At 34.2% G+C, this 24,052-nt stretch overlaps 1 protein-coding gene across 3 annotated transcripts in view; it reads right to left on the bottom strand.

Moving 5' to 3' along the window:
* Nucleotides 1–6,228: 6,228 nt before the first annotated feature.
* The window catches only part of crb (cell polarity complex component crumbs), a 193,064-nt gene continuing 175,240 nt past the window's right edge, over nucleotides 6,229–24,052 (bottom strand). For all 3 annotated transcript variants that reach the window (XM_071586267.1, XM_071586266.1, XM_071586268.1), the window contains 12 exons: nucleotides 23,207–23,500; nucleotides 22,126–22,497; nucleotides 21,294–21,487; nucleotides 20,042–20,879; nucleotides 18,803–19,145; nucleotides 18,127–18,268; nucleotides 17,452–17,642; nucleotides 15,471–15,598; nucleotides 14,907–15,048; nucleotides 12,622–12,785; nucleotides 11,308–11,406; nucleotides 6,229–9,682 (listed from right to left, as the gene is read on the bottom strand). In XM_071586267.1, coding sequence (XP_071442368.1) covers nucleotides 9,434–9,682; nucleotides 11,308–11,406; nucleotides 12,622–12,785; nucleotides 14,907–15,048; nucleotides 15,471–15,598; nucleotides 17,452–17,642; nucleotides 18,127–18,268; nucleotides 18,803–19,145; nucleotides 20,042–20,879; nucleotides 21,294–21,487; nucleotides 22,126–22,497; nucleotides 23,207–23,500 — 3,156 coding nt within the window. In that variant the 3' untranslated portion in view covers nucleotides 6,229–9,433. The remainder of the gene's footprint in view (nucleotides 9,683–11,307; nucleotides 11,407–12,621; nucleotides 12,786–14,906; nucleotides 15,049–15,470; nucleotides 15,599–17,451; nucleotides 17,643–18,126; nucleotides 18,269–18,802; nucleotides 19,146–20,041; nucleotides 20,880–21,293; nucleotides 21,488–22,125; nucleotides 22,498–23,206; nucleotides 23,501–24,052) is intronic.

The following is a 24,052-nucleotide window of genomic DNA, read 5'->3' as shown; positions in this document are numbered from 1 at the left end:
ATCCATTTTCAATACTTCAAACTATTTTATAAAGTAATTTTCCATTACTCAATCATACTAGATAAAGATTACTTAAGGGGGTCGTTTTACAAGCAATGTGTATTCTTAAATTATATTCATTTGAGCATCCAGCTCATCGAACATCATAATCATATTTTGTGAGAATGAACATTTTATTTTATACATATGAGCCTCTTTTCCTAGTTGTTTCCCAGATCAGTGTATCAGATTCAACTGAAACAAAATAATCTACATAAAATTTACCCATACTAAGTTATTTAATTCATATCTCTAATAGCACACTTAATGTAACCTGCGACAAAGCTTATCAAAACAATTCTTGATGAACTTAAATGCTTGGTCATTTTTATCGAAAAACCTCTTAATGTGTTACATTGAAAATTCCATGTTCAACTGAAACCCTTGGTTTTATATTATCTTAGGTGGTTACCCACCAAAATTAATAGCAATACATCAGTAATTCCATGGGCTTTAATAGGTACCTACGGTAATGACCTCCATGATACCACAATTAACCTCTTGTTCATCTTCAACAAGATACTATTTTAAATTTTCTTGAATGTCTTAGCTAATGAGTTAACATATTTGATGATTACAATAAGTTAAAGCAATAGATTTTGCACAACACAATAGTGAATCAAAGAATAATTGCCTAAGAAATCACATATCGAAACACGTAAGTAACAAATTCTTCATTGCCTCATTTAATACCGAAAATGGGATTATATCCATTTAAAGCAGCATAAACATAAAACGGTATCAATTAGAGTAGCTCTGGATAATCAACAAAGAATGTCAAAATAATAGATGAAGATTTGGCTGCTAACGATTGTGTACACACGAATAATTACCGAACAAATAATATACAGGAACACAAATGTTCACAAATTCATCATTAGTTATTTCAGAGTGATTACTTACGAGCCGCATTCATAAGTAGCCATTAAATATGTCCTTTCGTGGATTTATTCTAAACATGAATGTTTTGTTGCATGCATTACTTCTCTGATTTTGCTCACACTACGAATGAAAGTGAAGCATAAATATTAAATAGGTAAAGAGCTAAGGGTTGAAACTTAATATATGCCGCATGTACCACAGGTATCGTTAAACAAAATTAATAATTACCTTGCATTAATAAAAAAGATAAGCTCAGCGTAGTTCCTACGAGATACTTCTTTGAAGTACCAATATTGCTAATTTCACTTCACCTGTTTTTACCCAACCGCTCTGGTTATTTATAATGCAAAATAATAGTGATTAACACACTACTCCGCCGGCGGTGTGCGGTTCGTAATAGTCCCCGAGTTATTATTTACGATGATAACAAATAACTGGCCTAAGTATGCATCAGAATACAAGGGTAGGAACTTCAGAATGTATATCAATATGTATAAACGATCAGGTGCTGGTGTGAATACCATTTCGTATCACTCTTTTCGTGGCACAAAATAACAATCGAAGAACACTATAGATGTTCAACAACTTGTTTGGAGAACTCATGAGAATTAGTCTGGCAGTTTTTCATATCCAAGTTAACTGACCTTTTTTTAATTGAGAGCTGGACCAGGACTCTGCATCGTCCGGAACAGACAATAGATTTATCAGTAACGCCAAAACATAATGGTATCCTCTTCTCAATCGGATTCCACAAAGTACGCGACTATATCTCGTAAACTAGCCTGTTAATCTCCCTGAAATTGAAACAGCACCCTGAGTAGTGCTCCCTTCATTTGACTATTTACGCATTCCCAATCTAGTGAGTGAATCAGCCCACCGATTCTGTTCAACGACACTTAACTGAACTCGGCACACTACGGCAGTTTTTTCTATCGGATTGTCCAAGTAAATGGCAATAGCTCCTAAACCAGAGCGTTTTTCTTTATGAAATCAACACAGTACATCCACTATTACTCCCGCTATTCTCATGTGTACATAAACATTATTTTCGTGACTTAAAATAGAATCCAGTGACCTTAGTTTGTGGCGAGTTTTTTTTGCAGAATTGAATGTTGTGTAGCATTGAGGAGCTAGATTCGTTAAACGTAGTCATTATAAACGGAGTAGCGTATCCAAAATATTAGAGCAGTTAGGCTGGTAATCACTCACGGAGCGAATGTTAAATTACAGATGAAATCTCTTGCATAAATTGGAAGGATGACTCTCTGGTAAAGATGTTGAAAATGTGTTACTAGCCCCATCGTAATACGGTAGGAGAGATCATGCCAATTAAATTCCAACGATTAAAACAGATAGATTTATGATGTAATTTTCCCTCGAATGATAAGGGAGTAGAATAAAATAACGTTTGTACGACCGCGCAAATTGGGAAAGGTGTTTTTGGTTAACCATAGTCTGGTGTGTAATCGTCCCGTCATACGCTGTAGCAGTGGCTTGCAGTGTACTAAAAAAAAGTGACACGTATTCCCGGTCGAAGTTCCAGTGTACTATTTTTTGCTAACTTTTTGTGAGTGAAGACTCACTTCGCTTGATTCATTAATCATGCGGAATAGTGTTTTCAGACTTCTGAGCGGGCTCTTCTTTGCGAGAACGCCAGGACAAATGTACAAAATCTTTATGGGGAACCCACTTTCACATTTAAATATTTGTAACATTATCATGCAAACCTTCAGTTGAAATAAACCTCTCACCCAATGGCTCATTGTTTAGCACTATTTATTACTAATATTAAAATCGAGGAATGGTTTGTAGCAGCTCTGCAACACTATTCTCAACCATTTACCACTAATTTTATTATACTTCACTGTCATGTATTTTCGTTCCTGGCGAACACTGGTTCTTTCTGTAGTACTGGTGTTCCATTGAGCATCAGTTGAGGAACACCACTTCACATTGTGGTGATTCTCATCGAACCCCTACATATAAATATTCTCAGCCTTTTTCGCCGATTTCCAGACTTTATAATACAAAAACTTTTTTTCGTTGGTGGTTTATCATTTAGGATACTTTTGAATTGACACAGAAACGCCGCTACATTTCTTAGGTTTGTCTAGCAAGACACAAACTGACACCCCACCATACATTAAAGTTCAATTCTCCTTGCATTGTATATCCCTCAAATGGTGAATTACAAGATAAACAAACGAAAACGAAGTACGGCGTTTGGAAGTTGTAAGCAGCCTGCTGTTATGTGCAAATTTGAGGGAGTTCCTCGCAGGACTCTTCTGCGTTGGTTGTGTCCAGTCCAATCCTATGCTCCTGATGACATTGTGAAGCATCTGCCCGGAATATTTCCTAGAAATGAATTCAAATGTTAAAGCTTGAGAGTTGCTGAAGTATATAGTTCTTTTAAACTCAGTGCGCCAATTAGCTTTAAAGATCATCTTCTTAAAGAAGATATTTGGCCAGTTGAAGTGAAAGTGGGGAGATTTTACCCCTCAAAACCACAGAAACTGACCCCTACTCATGAAGAGAAAGAGCATATTCCAGAATGTTAGCTACGGTGATAAATCGGAACTCCAAGTTGAAAACTTGTGATGCAATGGTATCCACCTCAGCAACAAGGGGCCACAACGACAACACTACGGAAAAGTGTTCATTAGAGAAGCGTGTTACCCGCCTCCATACAAAAATATCAAAACCTAAGTCCTTTTGACTAGGTAGTGGCATTAATTTATTTTGCCAAAATGTGAATTGTCTACAAAATAAGATAACGGAGAAAGAGGTAGTTGTCGAGCATAATGGCTACAATGTCCTGTCTCAATGAACCCTGGATTACAAAAAATGAAGCTGATGTGTATAACATTAGTGATTTTAGCTTGGCATCATTCTACTGCCGATCTTTAGCAAAAAAGCGGTGACACCTTTATTTATGTCTTGAAAAGCATGCCCTTCAAAGTAATTGACTTGGACAAATTCCGTCTGGAATTGCACTTTGAAATATCTGCAATCATGTTGAAAGACCTGAATCTGATTATTGCTTCTGTATCGCTCCCCCAATGATGTAGTTCAACATTCCTGCAAATCAACTGGAACTAGTACTATCCCTAATCTTGACTCTGAAAGCCAATATCATAATTTGTGGATATCTCAACATTGACATAACACTGAAAACTAGCGATTGTCAGGTTCTTGAAAATCTTTTGCTTTCATATAATTTATACTGGGCAAACAAACAGCCTACTCAATTTCTGCCAGCCTAGATAATTTAATTACCAATTTTGGTCCTGAACTGTACATATTGTGTGCAGTCTTCAATCAAAAATAACTGATGATGAAACTGCTAAAATACTAGGAATTTATATTGATACAAAACTTAGCTGGGAGACTCACATCAGTCAGACCTGTAATAAACTGAGTAAAGCTGTTTATATGAAAAGAAAGCTCAACTTTTTCATTTCAAATGAGTATTGTTTAACACTTTACCATGCCTTCTTTCAATGCCATTTGAATTATGGTGTTGAGTTATGGGGTCATCCCCTTCATGTTAAACAAATTTTGCTACTACAAAAGAGAGCTATTCGCTCTCTTGCTAATATACCACCACATGATTCCTGCAAACCTTTTTTTATTATGTATGGAATCATGACTATTTAGTTCATATATCTTTAAGGCTCTGATTCATGTGAAAGTTAATCTAGAAACTTACCAATTAAGATCTAACATCCATAACTACTCCACAAGAGGTAAATCAAATCTAAACACTACTCATTGTAAATTGTCATCATCTTACAACACGTCATAATATGAGCATATGACGGTATAACTATCTGCCTACTCAGTTGGAATCAGACGGTGTCCAGAATTTCAAGAATAGGGTATATACCTAGTTACTTGCTCACCCACTTGACTCATTGGATGAATTCTTTTGTGACAATCTTCATCACATTTAAGAACTTATGTTTATATGTTAAATAACATTTATATTGATGACATTTAATATGGTTGTACCATTTTTCAAAATGAATAAAGTATTATTATTATTCCATGCAACATGTCTGTCTGTTTCCTCCTGCTACCTGGATAGTCCAACTCTCTCCCCTCCATCATAGTTGTCAACATTCCATTCCCATTTATAATGTTCTGCAACCACCTTTCCTGCCTTCTTTGGATTTATTCCAGGAAACCTTTCTTCTCCCCTATCATGCCTCGTACTTCTATGTTTATTTTCCTTTCCTATTGCTATTTCCAAATGTTCCTATTGTTGGTTCAGGTCATGCTTTAAATGGTCACCCAACTGTCATTAGATTAATTTGCAACATTTTCACTTTGGAACTTATTAAGCATGAACTGCTATTGGCCTGGCCCATATCTTTCCAAGAACCTAGCAGAAGCGGTTATCACTGCTCCTGCTATTGCAGTTATGAGGGTTATTGAAATAATCACCAAGCACCTCTACCACATCAAGTTTGTAACCTATTCTACATCCATTACTAGGAATTGCATTCACCATAATGAATTAATTAAAGGCTGGGTGAGATACATGTGGTATTCTTTCTATAACTCATTAGATTAAGACTGTAAGTAGAATCCCCATTGTGTTCTCTTAACTTGCACTGATACTGATAAACCCAGTGAATAGTATAGTGAACAGTATGGAGACAATACCAAGAATAGTTGATACTGCTACATGACCAAATTCCTTTTATTTAAAAATATTGATAAAGTGATGGATTTGAGACCTTTAATTGATTGTTTTAAATTTCAAATGATATTTTAAAGACTAACATAATGCTAAGCCAAAGTATGCCTCAAAATACAATCAATGGGCTCCAAATATAACAGAAAAGTGCACCTGGATTCCATCTCATGTGGTACTCTCTGTAGTGTTATATTACTTAGCTTACTTCAGTTTATATTTCAATTTCATTTGCTCAAAAACAACCTCCTCACATAGTACATCCATTTTGGAGGTACTCTATGTGGAAAATTTTGTTAAGATGTTTTTTCTATTTTATTGAAAACATGTGAACAGCTTACACATGCATTTCTAATGTAAAAATTCTAATAATTTTGATTCTTCTACTATGATTCAAGGTTTGATCAGGCAAAGTTATATTATACCCATAGATATTACTATCCCTGAGACAGACCAACTAAAACAGCCATACAATTGATTGCATCACTCCTAAATATAAATGCCTGGATTTAGATGCCTACTGATCCATTAATGGCTTTAACTGGGCTGAACAACTAAAGGATTAATTAAATTCTTTCATTCTTAAACATAAACACAAATATAAATACTTCAAGTCAAACAAAATGTTTATTTACTGCATATTATACAGAGTAGAAAATGGGGTTTATCAGATAATGCTACAGGTAAAAATTCCCCTTTTTCATGCTATTGAAATGAAATAAATACAAAATTTCTGACTTATTTATTTGTACAATATTTGGACGGTTTAAAGGGAAGAATCCACATGGTGGCACACATAATTGGAATGTGCCCAGGCTTTGCCAGCTTTAAACCCATCTTTTGCCATGCTGAGCATTGATATTCAAATTTCAACAGAATAATCAAACTGACAAAGACTTACGAAGCACCAGATGAGCTCCATGGATTAAAACAATAATGGTCCCTTTGATTCTATGTCATCATTGAACATTTTCTGTAATAGTTTTCAACAATAATACCATTTCATATCACAAAAGTGCAGTCAATTTCTTTAACATGTCGAGGTGAAAAATGTTCCCATTCCACTTTTCCTCACCTCGGTGCACTCAGGGCTACATGGGTTTACACAGTCCCTATGTTCATTTCCCAAGTGAATGCACACCTTGATTAGCACACTCACTCTCTCATGCAGGCACTCAGTCTCTTGGATTTCACACGAAGAAAAGTTTTCATTTCCATAGATGAGAAATAAAAAGGAACTAAAGCACCACTTATGGCATTGTTTTGTGGAAATGCTTCACAGTGATTGGAAAGAGCAAAATATTGATCATTTGTAGTACTATCAAGTTTAAAATTTTATACAGTATATAATATCTCACTAAATAATTATAACAATATAGTTTTCAGGCTGTTAAAACAAAGTTCCATGATGATAGTGATAAATATATATGTGTATACATAGATGTAAAAACACATTAGTGTCACATTCAGGGCTACCAACACTCCTGATTTTATATGAAAATATCAGATTTTAAAATTCTTTGTGATTTGATTTACCACAGTTTCAGGTACCACAGATTTACCACTGATTTTAATATATGTGGTAACCCTAGTCAAATTTCTATTAGCCTTGAATAATATACAATGTTTCAGTGTTGCTAAATTACTTTCATTAGGTAGCACATTATTTAGAAGTAGAAACAACTTTCAACTTAGTGATGTTACCTAAACCACAATCCTGCGATGCTAATATTTTAAAGTACAAAATCAAGATCCAGTACACATATGGGTACAGTCAGCAAGAACAACAGACTTGGCCATTATTTGGTGGAAATAAGAATATTGGGTCAAAATGACTTTGTATCCATTTCTAAAAATATCAATAGGGGAAAGATCAATAATAAAATTAGATAAAATTTATACAAAGCATACTGCCAATTTACAGGATTTACTGCAATTCAGAACTGATATTTTCCTTTCCTCATTTTTTCATAGGGCTAATTTTCCATTTTAAAAACATGATTTTAGTGAAGACTCATCAAGGAATATTTGGCTTTACAATTCAAAAGATTATTAGCACTGGTGGGTAGGTACCGATACTGCAGTTACAACTAGAAGTTATTGGGGATAAGTAGCTATGTGTGTGATAAGCATGACCACATACTTCCATTGAAACATTCAGCCTACTAAAATTTTTGGGGAAATCTCAACAGTTTTCTTTGTTTTTTAGGATGCATTTCCCAAACTTCACAAATTTACCATAATGCCCAGGTTTATAGCAACCCTGAACAACAGTGGCTAGCAGCCATGAGCCATATATGACTACAATAGTTTTTCAGATCAAATATTAGAGTGCTGAAAAATACCCCATTAGATTTCTAGGAAAATAGTTTTCATGATTATGGTAAACCAATTACAACAGTACATGGTCCACCATCACTTCAAAACTTAAAAGTCTGGCCCAAGATAAAAGTGTCACTACTGTTTAAGAACAGGGGGTGTGTTTTAAAATAATGGACAGAAATATTTACTTCACTACTACAGTACGTACAAGGACGGAAAAATGCATAATCTCAGTGTCACAAACAAATTCCTAAGGCATCACAAAATACATAATTATCTCACACTTATTTAAGGTACAAAGAGACAATATTATACATACACCCTTCAGAATAATATATATAATTATATAACAGAGATCCCAGTTTGAAACAGGGTATTTTAGTTAAAATTTATGTATAAAATCTGTTCACCTGAGAATCCTTCTCATTTGTCACTGAATGAGTCACTCCCCTCACAGCTGAAATAATCATTGTGAAAGGCATTCAAATATGATCAACTAAGGCAGGTCACAGCCCAGAAAATCACCTTAATCTCCTCTTCCACTTCTCCATTCCTGGTAACTTGAGAAACCAACCTCCAGTTCACCCTTTTGTCGGCCCATATTTACAAAACTCATTCTCTATTCTTGATAAGAAAAAGCTCCATGAGATGTTAATTGAAAACTGGACAGCACAACAGCACACCTCCGTTGGTGGAATTGGAAACATACAAGAGGTGTGTAGTACATTTAGGTACAACAAGAAAATGTAAATAACTTTCCAACCATATGTAATTCATTTTATAAATCCTACTGTCCATATGAAAATCTGATTAAAAAAACCACAGTCATCAACCCAAAATTTGGTTTGACAAGTGAGGATGGAGCTCACCTATTACCAAGCCCAACAGCATGTGAAATTCACACATCAGGGTAGGGCGGCCTGTTCCTTTCCCTGCGCTGCCTATGGTTTCCCAGGAAGATCTGGTACCCAAAAAATCACACAGGGTGAAGCTAATAGTGCCCACAGGCATCACCCAGAATCAAACTCTTGGGCCCTTTGGTCAGCAGCCCAGTGATCTACATACTGCACTATAATGTCCTCCATCCACATCTGATAAGAAACTGGGTATTTACCTTTTAGTAAAGTTTATGCCATAAATTATTAGATTTCTTTGTCATTGATAAAAAGAAATCAGGCTTTTACAGTATCTATAAAATGAAAAATCAATCTACAAAAATCCACCATTTTCGTCATCTTATGTTAAAACTTGTAGTTGATAGAGGTCTTGGTGCATGGACTCCTCTTCAGTCAACCATTTCTCATGGCCTATATTCAAGTCTTGATTAAAATAGAACAGGTAAATGTTCACTGCTCTTCCAAAAAACTTTGGTGTTCTCATGAAGTCACATTCCAAAATCCTAGCAGGGATACTATAGAAAGATCCACTCATATATCACCCAAAGATTCACACTCTTTCATGACTTAATCAGCAAATGCTGTAAGGAAGCTATCAAATTAATCTCTCTTCAGGTGGTGGCTTCAATACATTGTCCATCTCCACCCTTGGGTTGCAATATTCCTGCTGAGATGGAGAGTATGTACCCCTCGTGGCCCTCTTCTTTCGTGCCATAACAAGGAAAGCTGTCAAGCCAGCTCCTCCACCAAGCAGAACAAAAGCACCAATAATTGAAACAACAATTATTATCACATCTGATGTAGTTATGCCTGCAGTGTCTACTCCCTCAGTCACACCAACATCCTGAAAAAGAGAACATGCCAATTGTGTACCCTTGCCATATTTTTCTTTGATGAGCACAACCATGTAACTATTGATTGCCCTCTAAATATATTTAGGGTCAAGGCCAATAATTCATCAGCCTGAACATACAGTAGGTGAGAGACAACCAATTTTACACATTTTTGATGCTGGGTAATGTAAAACATATGCATTTTCCAAGTCCATGGCTGCACGTTATGTAATACCAGATGAAGATATATTCCAGACAGCTTTCTTTGGCCTTCCACAAAATGCCTTTTGATATTTCATTGGCAAAATTGTATTCTTATAAAACAATGAGATATTTGCAGTTTTCAAATTAATCATGCATGAAATAGTGCCCCATATACAGTGTCAATAAGTCAACAAAATAATAGTTTTAAACTATCTACACTTATGATATATATAATATTCAACAATTAGTTGTTGTTGTTTTTGATTAATAGCACTTATTAGAATCGTGATTTATACCAAGGTTAATGAAAATTTTTGCATTAGAAAGTGTTCTTCTTTCTGTTCTGAGTGTATAATGGGACTAAAGATGTGACAAATTGATTTTGTTCATATTTCAGTCCATATTTTGTTCATGTTTCAGTGCTCACTTTTCCAATTTCACCAGTCCAAAAAAAAACCAAGAAACTAAAAAAAATTGAATCAACAAAACTGCATTTTCCCTCGTCTTCATGGATGATTTACTCAAAGTTAAGTCTGAAATTACGAATTTTATACCAATTAGAAAATTTTGCAAAACTATGGCTTTGATTTTTAGATGAATATATGCAAGTATTTGTGCTTCAGTTATCTAGCCACTTAAGAATATAGTGGCTAAAATGTGAATTAACAACACCTTTCATTTATTTTATAAAGTATACTTAGTTTATCTTATTCACATATCTGGAACCACAGATATTTCTGCATTTTCTGATATTCAAATAATACATATAATATTCAAAACATATAATATATTTTCTAAGAATTAGCAAAAGAATCTCACATGAAATCAATATTATTTAGTTTTAGTAATTTCAAAGGAGGTGGCCAACAACTAAGGTCATCTGCCTCATCAGGGATAGATGGGAAAGGAGGGAACGGAGGGTGGAGAGAAACCTGGCATTGGCATTAGCTTACTCTTAATGAAAGGCGCCAAGGGGTCTGCAATTTAATGTCCCATCCACCAGACCCACTCAAAGTGCTCTCCACCAAGCAACTCAAGTAGGAATCGAGATGCTATTGAAAAATATCTGCCATCTCCAGGATTAGAACCCGGGCCCTCACCATGGGAAGCTAGTATGTTAGCCACCACACTATCCTGATCCCCGCAAGATTTAAAAAAAAAATGATTTCAGTTTGAGGAATCTTTTGGAATTGTTTCACTTCCTTCCGGTTTTTCCTGAATGACTGAAACATCAGTAATAATAAAATATCATATGCAACTAACAAAGAAATATTTTTACAAAGCATAGTAACTTTTTGTCTGATTCATTCCCAAGGCAGTGTAACTCCTATTTAAAGAAATCATTTTCTGTAATTTTATGACAATATAATGATTCTGAGCTCTAATCTCCACAAAAGCATATATTTTTGCCACAATGTAGTTTGCTTCTTACCGTTGAAGAGCTGCCTACATCAAATGGACTAATGCACACAAAATCAGGCTGAGTTGTGCAGTTAGCTGAACACAAGTCATCATCTTCACATGGATTAGACTGAAAGAAAATATATTTCATCAGTTTTACCACTGTATATGATTCTCTCTGACAAAATATGATTTCAACAAGACTTGCTCTTAGTAATTCTCCAAATATTTTATCCTAAGTTGTTTATACATATCTCTTCATTTTCCTCATTTTTTCTTTTCTGAATCAAACTCTTACTTTTGCACTTGCTCAAATTTTGACATTTGTTCCTTTCCCACATAACATTTCCTTCCAAAAGTTAATGAATGAAAGTGTGAACATATCATTTGATTAACTTTAAATATGTTTCGTAAAACATTTGATTCATGAGAATGAAAATCTTTAGATAGAAAATACATATAAAATTGACAATAATTGGTAGCATGTTGATTCAACTAAGTATTACCCATAATTTTATTCAAATATATTCCTATGAGTTAAATTATTTATAATAATTTTTCCTATATTTACCGTTTTATGATTTTCCAAATTAAATTTTATCTTTATATTCATTTAAAGCATTTAAATTTGTTCTGAAAGCTTATGGTTGAAGATATGTTCCCATATCTGGTTAAACCTCATTATTATAATCCTGCTTACTTTGAAATACACAAAACAGCATACAAATAATTACCTACTTATTTTAAAAAGCGGCCCACAGACCAGCGTTAAACTATCTGAAATGGTTCAACCCTGGCAGAAATAAGTAGAATTACTAATGAGTGCCTGGATATACTATTCTAAGAATGAGGTATGATTTGAAAAGGGCTCAAATTTAGCTACTCCTACTAATTTTACCATAGTAGTATCATAAATTTAAAAGGGAAATTTTGCATAATGAAAACAACTGCCATTGAGTATAATCACATCTGAATAGATTGGTTTCCTATAAATTTTAAATTGATGCTTTCTCTCTTTGGGTTCTATATACAATGCAAAAAAGATAATGTTACCATCAATGCAACAACAAACAACTATGTGCTGTAATTTCACTAACATGTATGAAACTTTTTCATTAAGTGATACCTTAGCATATCTCTTAGAATTATCTTGATCCAAAATATGTAAAAATCAAATGACTTTGGAGATATCACTTATGCTATCTATTTTGCAATTGGAAATAAACGCATAATATCTCCATGCATCATGATATGACAAATTTAATTAGTTTTACAGTGGAAAGCTATTGTTCTTTTCATATTATTCTACTTCTATTCTTATAATTTTATTTAAAATGCTACTTACCGTACAAGGATCAGGTAGTGAACAGTCATCACCACAAAGCCCAGGATTGCACTGGCATAAGAAACCACCATCTATGTTTATGCATATTTTCCCACTGAATCCGCATAAATCTGCTGTCAAAGCACACTCATCAATGTCAAGCTCACAGTTATCTCCCATGTATCCTGAAAGATCACCAAAAGGCAAGTTTCAAAAAGTGGAGCAAAATATTTAGCATCATAACATTAAGAAGATTCAAATGATTTGGAGAGGGCTTAATTTAATTGAGAAAGAATATGAAATCGTTGTTTACTTTCCTGCTTGGCAACAGATATTTCCACCATTCTTAAATTCACTTCATACAATATTGATATCGACTTCAAATTAAAATAATCACTTTATGACTTTGTTGGAAATGTAAGACAATATTTTGAAATGTTTTAAGAAAATGACATAAATGACCAAGAAGATTTTAGTCAAAAGAGGAAAAAATAATCATTCTGCAAATAATTTATTTTCATTTTGGGTTTAGCATTACAACTTTGGGAAAAAATGTCATCAGAATCAGTCTGTAGACTGGGGCAAAAGCAATCATCTAATCATAAAATGTTAATTAATTTTACAAAGTTATAAAAATATAAGTAAAATATTGAAAAATAATGAATAATAATAGTCACAAGTATTAAGACACTTCTATGGCTTTCATATAACTATTTTTCCATTGCATTTTAAGAGAACATTAAATAAAATAAACAACTTCAAAGAATAAGACATATCAATTTAAAGTAATCCATAATAACACTTTTAAAAATACGTGATTTTTATTGGGTAAATCATATCATGAAAAAGATGCCAATTGAATGCAGAAAGCTTAAAATGAATATATGGATGAAAGAATTTTTAAGTTGGCAAAACATACTTTCTTTTCAACGCACTTGCTTTAGAAAGACCAAATATCTAAAGAGAACTTTGGCATTGGAAAAATACCGCAAAGGTAACTTTTTATTTTGTCCTTAAGACCAATTGGTTCTATTTTTTACAATATGCATACTTCATAAACATGTATATTATGTGCATACAATTTCATAGTATGGAAATAAAGAAAAATCTGAAATATTTGAAATTTAACGGAAACGATAAATGTTTATGGAAGTAAAACCATTTACATTAGCATCTACAGTAGCAAATATAGAATTTTCTGAGAAAATACTATGAAGTTATCTCATCAGCACCAAAATTGGCTAACAAATAGTAAAATCTTTGCTGTAGTCAGGCATATGTCAAGTCATGCCAATTTACATTAACACCTACTGAATAACCAAATGGACATATGTTTATGTACTTAGTTAAACAATGTTTAACTATGGAATTACAGATGGATTTTCCCATTTATGCCCATATGTCTTAATAGTACCAAGTTATGTACCCATGTTTTCCCTTCAATTCCTCATTCATGATTCTGTCACTTGGTACCTTCATCAAGAAGTAAGATATCCTATTTCTTTACAATTAATTATTTTTAGTTTTTAATTTTCCACTCAAGCCGGCTGCTTTCTACACCTATTCTTGAAGTACAACACTTAACTATACACTAATGATCAGTAGGTGAATTTGAAACTCTTCAATTTAGCTATTGAAAAATATGGTTGTAAGAAGCAAACATAATGGATTTAAGAAAGAGTGTTATAGAGCATTCACTGGTGCCTCATGATCTCAAATGGCAAGCAAGCAATACACTCATACTCCAATCTCATACTGCACTTTAAGGTATGGGAGGCAGGGGAGGGATAGACGCATCTTTCCGGGGGACTTCCAAGAAGGAATGAGATGAGGATGGACTAGAAATCATACAAGACATGCACCCTCTTTCTCAGTATTGCAGTATTGATGTCAAGGGGGGGGGGGAGAGATGGGAATATTTAATGGTTACACTGGGGCATGATTGCAATGGTTACAATGGGGTATGAAATATTCTGTTTTTTCTCAATTTAAACTTCGTAAAGGTAAGTTGTAAAAGAATAGTTTCACTGTATTTAAATGAAAAAACTACTCCCATAAACGTTTGACTCAGGTAGGAACAATTTGGAATGCTTCACTATCACTTTTTTAAGTAACTGAATGGTGTTGTCTCTAATGTGAAAATTTGCAACTCATGATTAATATTATGTAATGCTGGCCTCAAAGATTGTAGCTTACCATTTAAATTCACATTAATACTTGTTTTTTTTCTGTGTTGGCCTCTTACTATGTTATTTCTGGACAGCAAACATTTCCTGTTCAGAAAAGATCTAACAATTTGCACTAACCTGTTTCAGAACAGTTGCAAGCATATTGGTTAATTTGGTTGATGCACTGCCCTTTATGCATACAAGGATGAGATGCACATTCATCCACGTCTATTTCACAGTGCTTCCCCATAAAGCCAGGAATGCAAACACAGTGAGGTGGCTAAAAGAAGAAAGCATATTTAAGTTATCTATGAGCCAAACAATGATCCCGGCATCAAATAAATAAATGCAGATCCATAATTTACAACAGTGGTTGGCTCCATTACTTATGAGTCAAAATACCATTATAATATTGCTAATTTAGAGGAAACTTCCAAATTAAAAAATATATAATAGGGAAGCAACTCAGAGGTATTTCTCTTCTGATGACAGTCATCATGTAAAGTCTTAGTTGATAAAATTTACAACTAAATAGATAAGTGATGATTGTCAGAAAGTTAATTTCCTTAAGAGTATTTGCAATAAATAACAAAACTCAGAAGGATAAGATATTAAACTGAACATATATCACTGTTATCTGGCTTACAAAAAAGTGCACTGTAAATAAAAAATACTTGCAAGACTATCCCAATAAAGACTTACCAGTTCTTCAGTTACATTGCATATCCCTCCATTTAAGCAGGGTTGAACAAGACAAAAGGGATCTTTGCAATATGGCTCCTCATACCCTTCTGCACAAATGCATGTAAAATTTTCAGCAGTTTTCACATCTAAAGAATAAAAAATATGGAAATATCATTATGAATACTTGAATAAGTTCCATTTCCTAAAAATAATACTGTTAGAAATACTACAGTAGCAAATTTGATGCAGTCATACCCTTTTATCAACATTTTTGTGAGACATGAATGTGAATTGGCAAGTATGGTTCGTCCATCATTCCTAATAGCTGACTGAACACATTTGCCACTTACGCCATCATATACTGACTTATGACTATTAATAAATAAACATGGTGGTGACACAAGTATTTAATTAATCATATTCAATTATTTTGGAAAGTCAAAAATTGCCAATTACCAGGTTTCCTGGAGTTATATGAGGCGCTATTAAAATCACATTTTATTTTGTACAGCATGATACTTAGTCATCCTAGGCATGTACTGACTGTAATTAACATTGGCAAATTGAGAACAAAAATAAAGAGAAATAAATAAGAGAACCAGGCATTAGGATATGAACTCTAAAAATTAGGTCAGATTTCAGAGCCTGTGTATTGTGGTTATGGCGTCAAACTGCAGTGGTGAATTTTGTCATTTCTGACAGATTTATTTGCTTCCTGATCAGGGAATATTTTGTTTTATTCAACTGTTCATCCCACTAATATTTTCTCCAGATTATTTTAAATAATGAAAAATCATAAATTCCTCTTTAAAAATAAATTGGCACCTACTATGTTTATGAAAGAAGCATGGTGGCTGAAAGTACTAAGTACTAGGCAGATAACTCCAGGATACCAAGTGAAGATAAAAATACTATATTAATTCCATGAGGTAAGTAACTCTCACAGTAAATTATAATACTTTGCTTGAATGATGGCATACTCATCTCTTTCTAAGAAGGAACTTATGAAAATAATGCACAAACAGCACACTAAAAACACAATAAAAATTACAGTTTTAACCCCTCTTATGAGTCTCTACATGCAAAGTGAGACTCCATTTTCAATTTTAATCATAATCAAAGGAAAATATTCAATGGCTTTTTTTGGCAACAAACTGATCATTACTCGTTGCACTCTGCAAAGTAAATATGGGGAAACATTAGCTATAGCTAATGCTCACTTTTATAGGTCATAAACATTTGATGGCAATTCAAATTGCTTGCATTATGCATTTAATATTAATCAATCAATTTGCCAATAAAACCTCAGTTATTTTATAGATGCTAATAGCACAAAAATCATAAATGGTTAATATATTGCATTTAAAATTTTCACAAGGTTCTGCCAATTAAATGTTATCCATTTATTAAACTAGCTCCACTCCAGTTTTATAAAGTACTCATTTTGCTAATTTGAAGCACCTAATCAAATTTGTATTCATGTGATCCAGTAATATTTTACCACTGTACTAATTATCTTACAGTTATTCTTATAATAAGGCTAAATTTTACAAATGAAGTTTAAGGGAACTGGCAATAGGAACTTTTTCATATCATATATCATCAATATAGCATAAGGCACCTTTTATAAAAAAATAGTCTTAGATAAAACGCTGATATGTGATAACTGTAAGAAACATTGGAATGGAAAACTGCCGGACAATCTTTACAAAATTGATAATAGAAAAGCAAGATGCTAACTGCTGGTATATTCAAGCATTTATTCAATGAAAGTCTATAAAAATAAAAGAGGTGATCCTAGCAATCAGACAATTAAAAGCTGCATGAAATATTGCTATATGTGATGTGATGAATCTCCCCTTTATATGAGGTACCGGTTTATAATGGAATCACCTTTTTATTTGCTGTAAAATAAAGAAAACATTACTTATGGATTTACAGAACTTAGCAGAAACTGAGGCATTGCTGTTTATAAGAATATTTGAACTTTCATACTCACTTGGTTCATCAATGCATGAGGAACCATTGGTAAAGCAGGGATTGGATTCACAGGTTTTCAATTTAGGATTTTCACAACGAACACCTACAAAATCTTCCGGGCAGGTGCATTCAAAATGAGCAATCTTGTCAGTGCAATTTCCTCCATTTAAGCAAGGGTTGGAAGCACATTCATCAATTTTCTGATCACACCTGTGAACAGAATGCATGGTGATCAAAAACAAATTATTGCTACCGTCTAAGCATGCTTAAGGATGAGTAAAATGTGATGACATAGTATATCTGACAAAGGCTGATGTAAACAACCAAATAAACAAAGAGGTTTATCAATCTTCATTGGAGTACAGTCACAGAAAAGAAATAAAATTAAAATAATGGCATTATGAGAAAATATTTGCTATATTTTTTAGCGTTTTAATCACGTAACAGTAAAAATGGAATTTAAAGGAAAGTTCGGTGGCATTTATGATCAGGCTATGTAACTTTATGTCAAATGCATCGATAACTTGTTATATCATTTAATTTATTCTGCAGAAAACAGTCAAAAGAGTAGCTATTTACTCAATATGCTATGAACAAATAGATAATGATACATTAACTTCATAACATTCATCTATGATTAGAGCTGTATAATGTGACAATTCTTTGATAATGACATAAAAGTATATCCACTTACAACCAGCCCTGCCAACCAGGTGTACATTCACATGTATAATTTGCAATGGCATCCCTGCATGTGGCACCATTTTGGCAATTGTGACCAGAATAACGAGGCAGAGGAGGTGGAAGATCGTTCTTTTCCAGGACCTCTTTTTCTCCTAAACATAAGAAAGTAAAAAGCATTTTTGATCAAACACTCACTAATTAATAATTTCAAATAAAAGCTAATGACTTGAATCACAAGTTGGTTCTCATTATCACAATCTATTTACAAATTGAGTAGTTTCAGGCGTGATGTGGTGGAATTCGAACATAATAAAGAAAAGATTGTAACAATTTTCCATTAGTTAAGTTTAATGGTGTGGCCAGATTTCAATTTATTACATTGTCTTCAAAAGAAGATGATGTAATAAATTAAAACCCGGTCTGACTATTTAACTTATCTAGTGGAAAATTGTTATTATCTTTTCTTTATTACAATCTATTTAACTTTGATTCATCTTGATAGTGCATCACCATCATACTTCCTTATCTATGAGTAAATAAGATACAATCTGACAAATATGTAAGAAAAAAAAGAGACTTTGAATGTTTCAAACCAGCATATTCCAAAACAAAATATTTTAGATGAAGCTGAATTCAGTAAATGGACATTTTAGATGACATAACAAGCAAATCATAAACTGAATCACCTCGTGGTCCTTTTCCAGGCATATCTGGTATATCTTCTGGTTTCAGCACGCACTCATCAATGTTTGTTTCACAACCATCATCTGGGCCTTCAAAACCAGCAGCACAATCACATTTTGACGACCTGGTTGGATCATTACAATGGCCACCATTTTTGCACTGCCCCTCAAAGCACAGCACACAGCCTGTTTCAACAACTGTTTGATTTTTCTCCCCACTCAAATCAGCAGTCACAGCTGGTGGAAGAAGTTCGAATCTCTCAGCATCAGGATGGGGATAGCCAAGCTCCGAAGATGTGAAATATGGCAGCAGCAAACCTCCAATTCTAACTTCTCCCAAACAGCCCTAAAAGAATTAGGAACTAATTATTTTATGCCAATGGGTGGATCATTATTTTTTGATCAAATATTCAATTGAAAATGATCAATAAAAATAATTTTAATTGCTTCATATAATTTTCATTCCTAAAAGATATATCAAATTGGATATACCAGATTTTTTGCCATGCACAAGAATATCAGATTGTTCACATTTTGGCAGAATACAGAGTAACAATAATTACACTATAACAATAATAATAATATCTTTATAGTTCCTATTATTTTTCACCCAGAAATATAGGGCAAGTCAGACAGCACATAATTGCATAAGCAAATTACTTAACTACAGGACAGAAAAATATAGCAGCCATTTCTGAGCATTTTTTGTTATAATTTAAAAAATCATCAGTAATGCTGCAATTTTTTTCATGTAAAAATGATTTTAGATTAGTTTTAAATGTACTGAAAATCATGTCATTATTTCATATATATTTGTGGAGATGATTATAAAATACAATACTAAGGTGGAAGGGACCCCTACTACATACACAATGTCATTACATGGTATCATAAATAAACATCCAATTTCTGTCTGGTTGCATATTCACGCATGCTTGTACTTATATATTATTATTAATTTGAGCAAGATATGACAGAGGAAAATCAGAACTAAAAACTTTAATCCATTTGCTGTATTTTTGTTCTGGATATATGCTTGCAGGTAAATTATTTTATTGATCAATGAGGGAATGAAAATTGTTCTACACAGAACATGTTCAACACCTAAGTGATGAAGAAGATGCTCCTCTATACCTGAAACAAATTTAAACTAAAATTGTGAAATAGTTTTGGCGCAAGACTAGAGCAAACAAACAGTTCAGATTTGTGTATTAGTAGGGATATGTCAATGGAATGAATTACCTTAAGTGGAAGAGATGAAACCAAGGCTGGATTTTTCACTTTTCCTGTTCCAGCAGCTTTGTAGTCCACATCATTTCCTTCTTCAGCGGTAGTCATAGAGACGTAATAGTACGGATTTTTTTCTCCCTCCACTCCCACCTTCCCTCCTCCTAGTTCAACAATACCATTCTTCACTAAACGTCTCCATGCTGAGATGGAAAAGTTTCCACGGTGGGCGGAAGCAGATCCTAACTCCTCCTGAGCAATGGGAAGAGTGGGAGACAGAGGGCCTGTACCCATCATTGATGATGACACTTGAGACCGGACATCATCAATAGGAACAAGAATGGTTGGATCATCAGATGCAGATGACAGGGGTTTCAATCGGAGAGAGAGAGTCCCATCCTTTGTCACCTCGACCCAAACCTTGGCCCAATGCTCTCGAATCTCTTCTTCGACTGATTGATGAAAGGTATCTACAGTGCTTCCATCTGAAATTCCATTGGTCAGCTGCCAAGCCGCTGTCACACGACCAGAAGCTGTGGCAGTCAGGCTGAAATATTCACTGTTTGCATCCCCATCACCATTTGCAGACCCAATGTAGAGCAAAGTGCCTCCTGCCTTGGACCAATAGGTGAGCTCAATCGTATCAAGTGATGACTCCTCCTCATCAGATTTAGACGAACTTTTATGGTACACATACCGCAGAGTGGAATTGTGACCAGCAAAGGTGACATTGGCTACACACTCATATCCACCCTCAAGGTTACGGCAAGTACCACCAGGTGGACATTCCTGAAGTTGGCAAAATTCCATCTCTTCACAACGTTTACCCTTGTAACCACGTGGGCAATTGCACCTTGAAGGAGGGGGTAAAAAAAAATTTTTAAATGATTTTTTTTCAGTTCGATTAAAATATGAAAATGTTTGGATTTGCAAATTCTGACAAGGAAAGCTAGAATGTTAATTTTAATGCAATCTTATGAAATAGTGTCTGTCAATGGTCATTTTGTTTCACTTATATTATTTACAGATATTGTTGGAAGATGATTCTTTGTCATTTAATTGAAATTTTTTTACTTGGTGACAATTGTAAAGTTCATGAAAAAGATGTAAGAAAAGAGGAGAGTAACAAATTTTGAAAAAGAACTCTTAGCAGTAATTATTTGAATAAAATCTTTTGAGAAAATCCTGCTGGTATCAGATTGAAGCTACTCCACTGGTATTTTGAATATAAACGGAGAAATGTTTTTACTAATGCATGCCTACTTACTCAAAGTCATTCCATGTAATGCGGCAGGTTCCATTATGTAGACAAGGATCTGAAACACAGGAGTCATCTGATACAACACCTTCAAGCACTCGACCCCCAATGAATGAGACATTGCCAAATGGAGGAGGAATATTCAAATCCTTTACTCGGAGTGGAAAGAACTCCACCACCATTGTGCGATTACCATTGCTAATCTGCAAAGTAAAGAACAAATATTTTTTACACTATTTTCACACACTAAATATGCCCTTTCAAAAATTTTCTCAAATATTTCTTTTGTCAAAACTGTGATATGACTGGATCAATTATGTAGGTTAACTGAAAAAGAATTTGGTAGTAAAAGGAACTAAAATTGTTCTTTTTTTTAACTTCTCCTAAGGTTATGAACTTAATGTAAATGTGTTAATGCAAGACTTTATTACATACTTTAAGAATAACAATCCATTCATAAATATTTATACGTGAAATGGTCAATGAAAGAAGTTAATACTTTTGCATTTTAACAACAAAGTGGGCAATCTAACTTCTCCATGACTCAAAACTTCCATTTAATTCAGCTGGATAATAAAACTGCCGATTAAAGGAAACATTTTATAGTTGAGTTGAACCAGAGATAGTTCTATAAAAAATAATTGACATCACCATTATTGGCAGGTATACAGTAAATCCAACATGGATTGGCAAACTTTAACTGTTACAAGAAATAACTGAAATATTAATTGTTATGGACTAAATAGCCAAGTGACCAAGGGATTTAGCATTTTATATTAGTATAAAAGAAATTGTATTAATGGTGGTGACTTATGGTAATTTTAAATATTAGCTATCATACCTGAACATCTTGGATGATCCCCTTGAAATATGGAAGAGAACCTGTCAAAGCTTCAGGCCCAGTCTGAGGTGATATGTCAACATCACTATTAACTATTCCACCCATGGCTTGTCTGACAAAGCGCTCATCATGACCATCCTCAATGCTGTCTAATGCTCCTGATGCACTAACACCATGGTGCTGAAGCTGGGGCAGTGTTTCTAGATGTTGTGGTGCCCCACCTGGGGTAGGTGTACTTGATAAGTGTGTATAGGATGGCATTCCACCCAAATACAGGACTTGAGCATTTAACTTCCCAGTTGCTGAGATCGTTTTCCGGAAATATTCAGTACCATTGATCCTCACTTGGACTAGAGTGACTTCACGAACAACCTGAGTTGAAAATAAAATGCACATTTAAAAATGGGGAAAAATGCCATGATGAATTGGCAAATGGAGGTCAGACTTTTCCCTAATCCATTTCCTTATTTACTGAGTTATTAATTCTTTAACAGCCAATCATCTTTCACAATAAAAAACTTTCGGTTTTTACAATTGAAAAAAGGGTTTTTGACTTGAGATTTGAGATCATGGATTCAAATATAGGGAACTCTGGAACTTCACTTGCATCCAAATTCCAGAGCCAGAAAATTTGCAGATAGAATAAATTCACTAATGACTATTTCCAACAACTTCTTTGCCAAACTCCCTTCCTTTTTTCATATTTCCAAACATTTTTAACCAGATTTCAAAGAATAGAATCAGATAGAGACACATTTGTTAATTACAGGAATGAAAACATGGCAAACAAGATAATTATTTCATGTTAACTTAATTAATGCTGGTTTTTGAAAAGTTCACTATTTCAGAAGAGCCGATTTTTTGGGGACCATTAATTTCTTTATAAGAAGTTTCTTCTATACATGAGTATTTCCTCCTTCAAATAATGGTATCCCATTGAAGGAAGCTCATATTTTTTCTCAAGTGATCAATTAGAGTAAACCCTTGATTAATCTAATCCCATTCAACTTGATTACAAATATCACACTCCATAAGGGTGAATTAAGACTAATAAAGATTATGACTACTGAATAAAAATCACCTGAATAAGATGATTGTTCCCATCATCAAGCCTCACGCCTCCAACGGTGTATGCCTCTGGTGTTGAATTGAGCTTGATACGAACAAGTAGTTCACCGCCCTCGAGCTGGGCTGATATTAAGCTTTCATCAGGAGGCCCAATGATGGAAGGTGAAACGAGGGGCAGAGGAAGAAGTGGTGGCTGACCAACTCCCCTGCCACCAGGGTTTCCAACACCGATGGTAGATAAAGATGCACCAGGCAGACCCTGGAGCGCAGATGCTGTCGGGATGCCTCCAAGGGTTGGTGGGCCCAACTGTTGAGGTGTTATCATTTGGTTACTCACAGGTACCAAGATTAAAAAATTCCTGTTGTGTATTTAAATAAGGATACGACTCTACCAGCATTTTCACTCAGATCAATAATTAATGTTGGTTACATTTACAGTACTGCAGAAGTACAGAAAAATCTATCAGTGCTCCCAGCTCAAATATTGTCAGCTGGCCTCTGCCACAGCCACAAGAGAATAACCACCCAGGCAGAAATGTTTAGAGAGGAGAGCAGCTGGGGAAACTTAGAGTGGGTACCTGATGTGAATCCCACTCAATTGCCATCCATGATAATGATAGAACATTTTGAAGATGGAATACAGATATTTGCTTGAGCATTAATAACCAAAAGCATAAACATGACTCATAATATGTTAGCCAATGAAAGAATAAAATGATATTTATTTTCATATCATCCCTCATCCCTGTGACTCCTGCTGAGGGGATAACAAAATCACCCATTTTGGAGGAAGTGTCATTTTATTTATTGAGAAGTGGAGAAGGTAAAATTCAATGGATTTACCATGTAAACACACAAG

Source organism: Hetaerina americana, unplaced genomic scaffold (assembly GCF_022747635.1).
Source record: "Hetaerina americana unplaced genomic scaffold, ioHetAmer1.1.p SCAF_1, whole genome shotgun sequence".
Lineage (NCBI taxonomy): Eukaryota > Metazoa > Arthropoda > Insecta > Odonata > Calopterygidae > Hetaerina > Hetaerina americana.
Note: the sequence above shows the minus strand (reverse complement) of the source record. Positions and strands in the feature narration are given on the sequence as shown.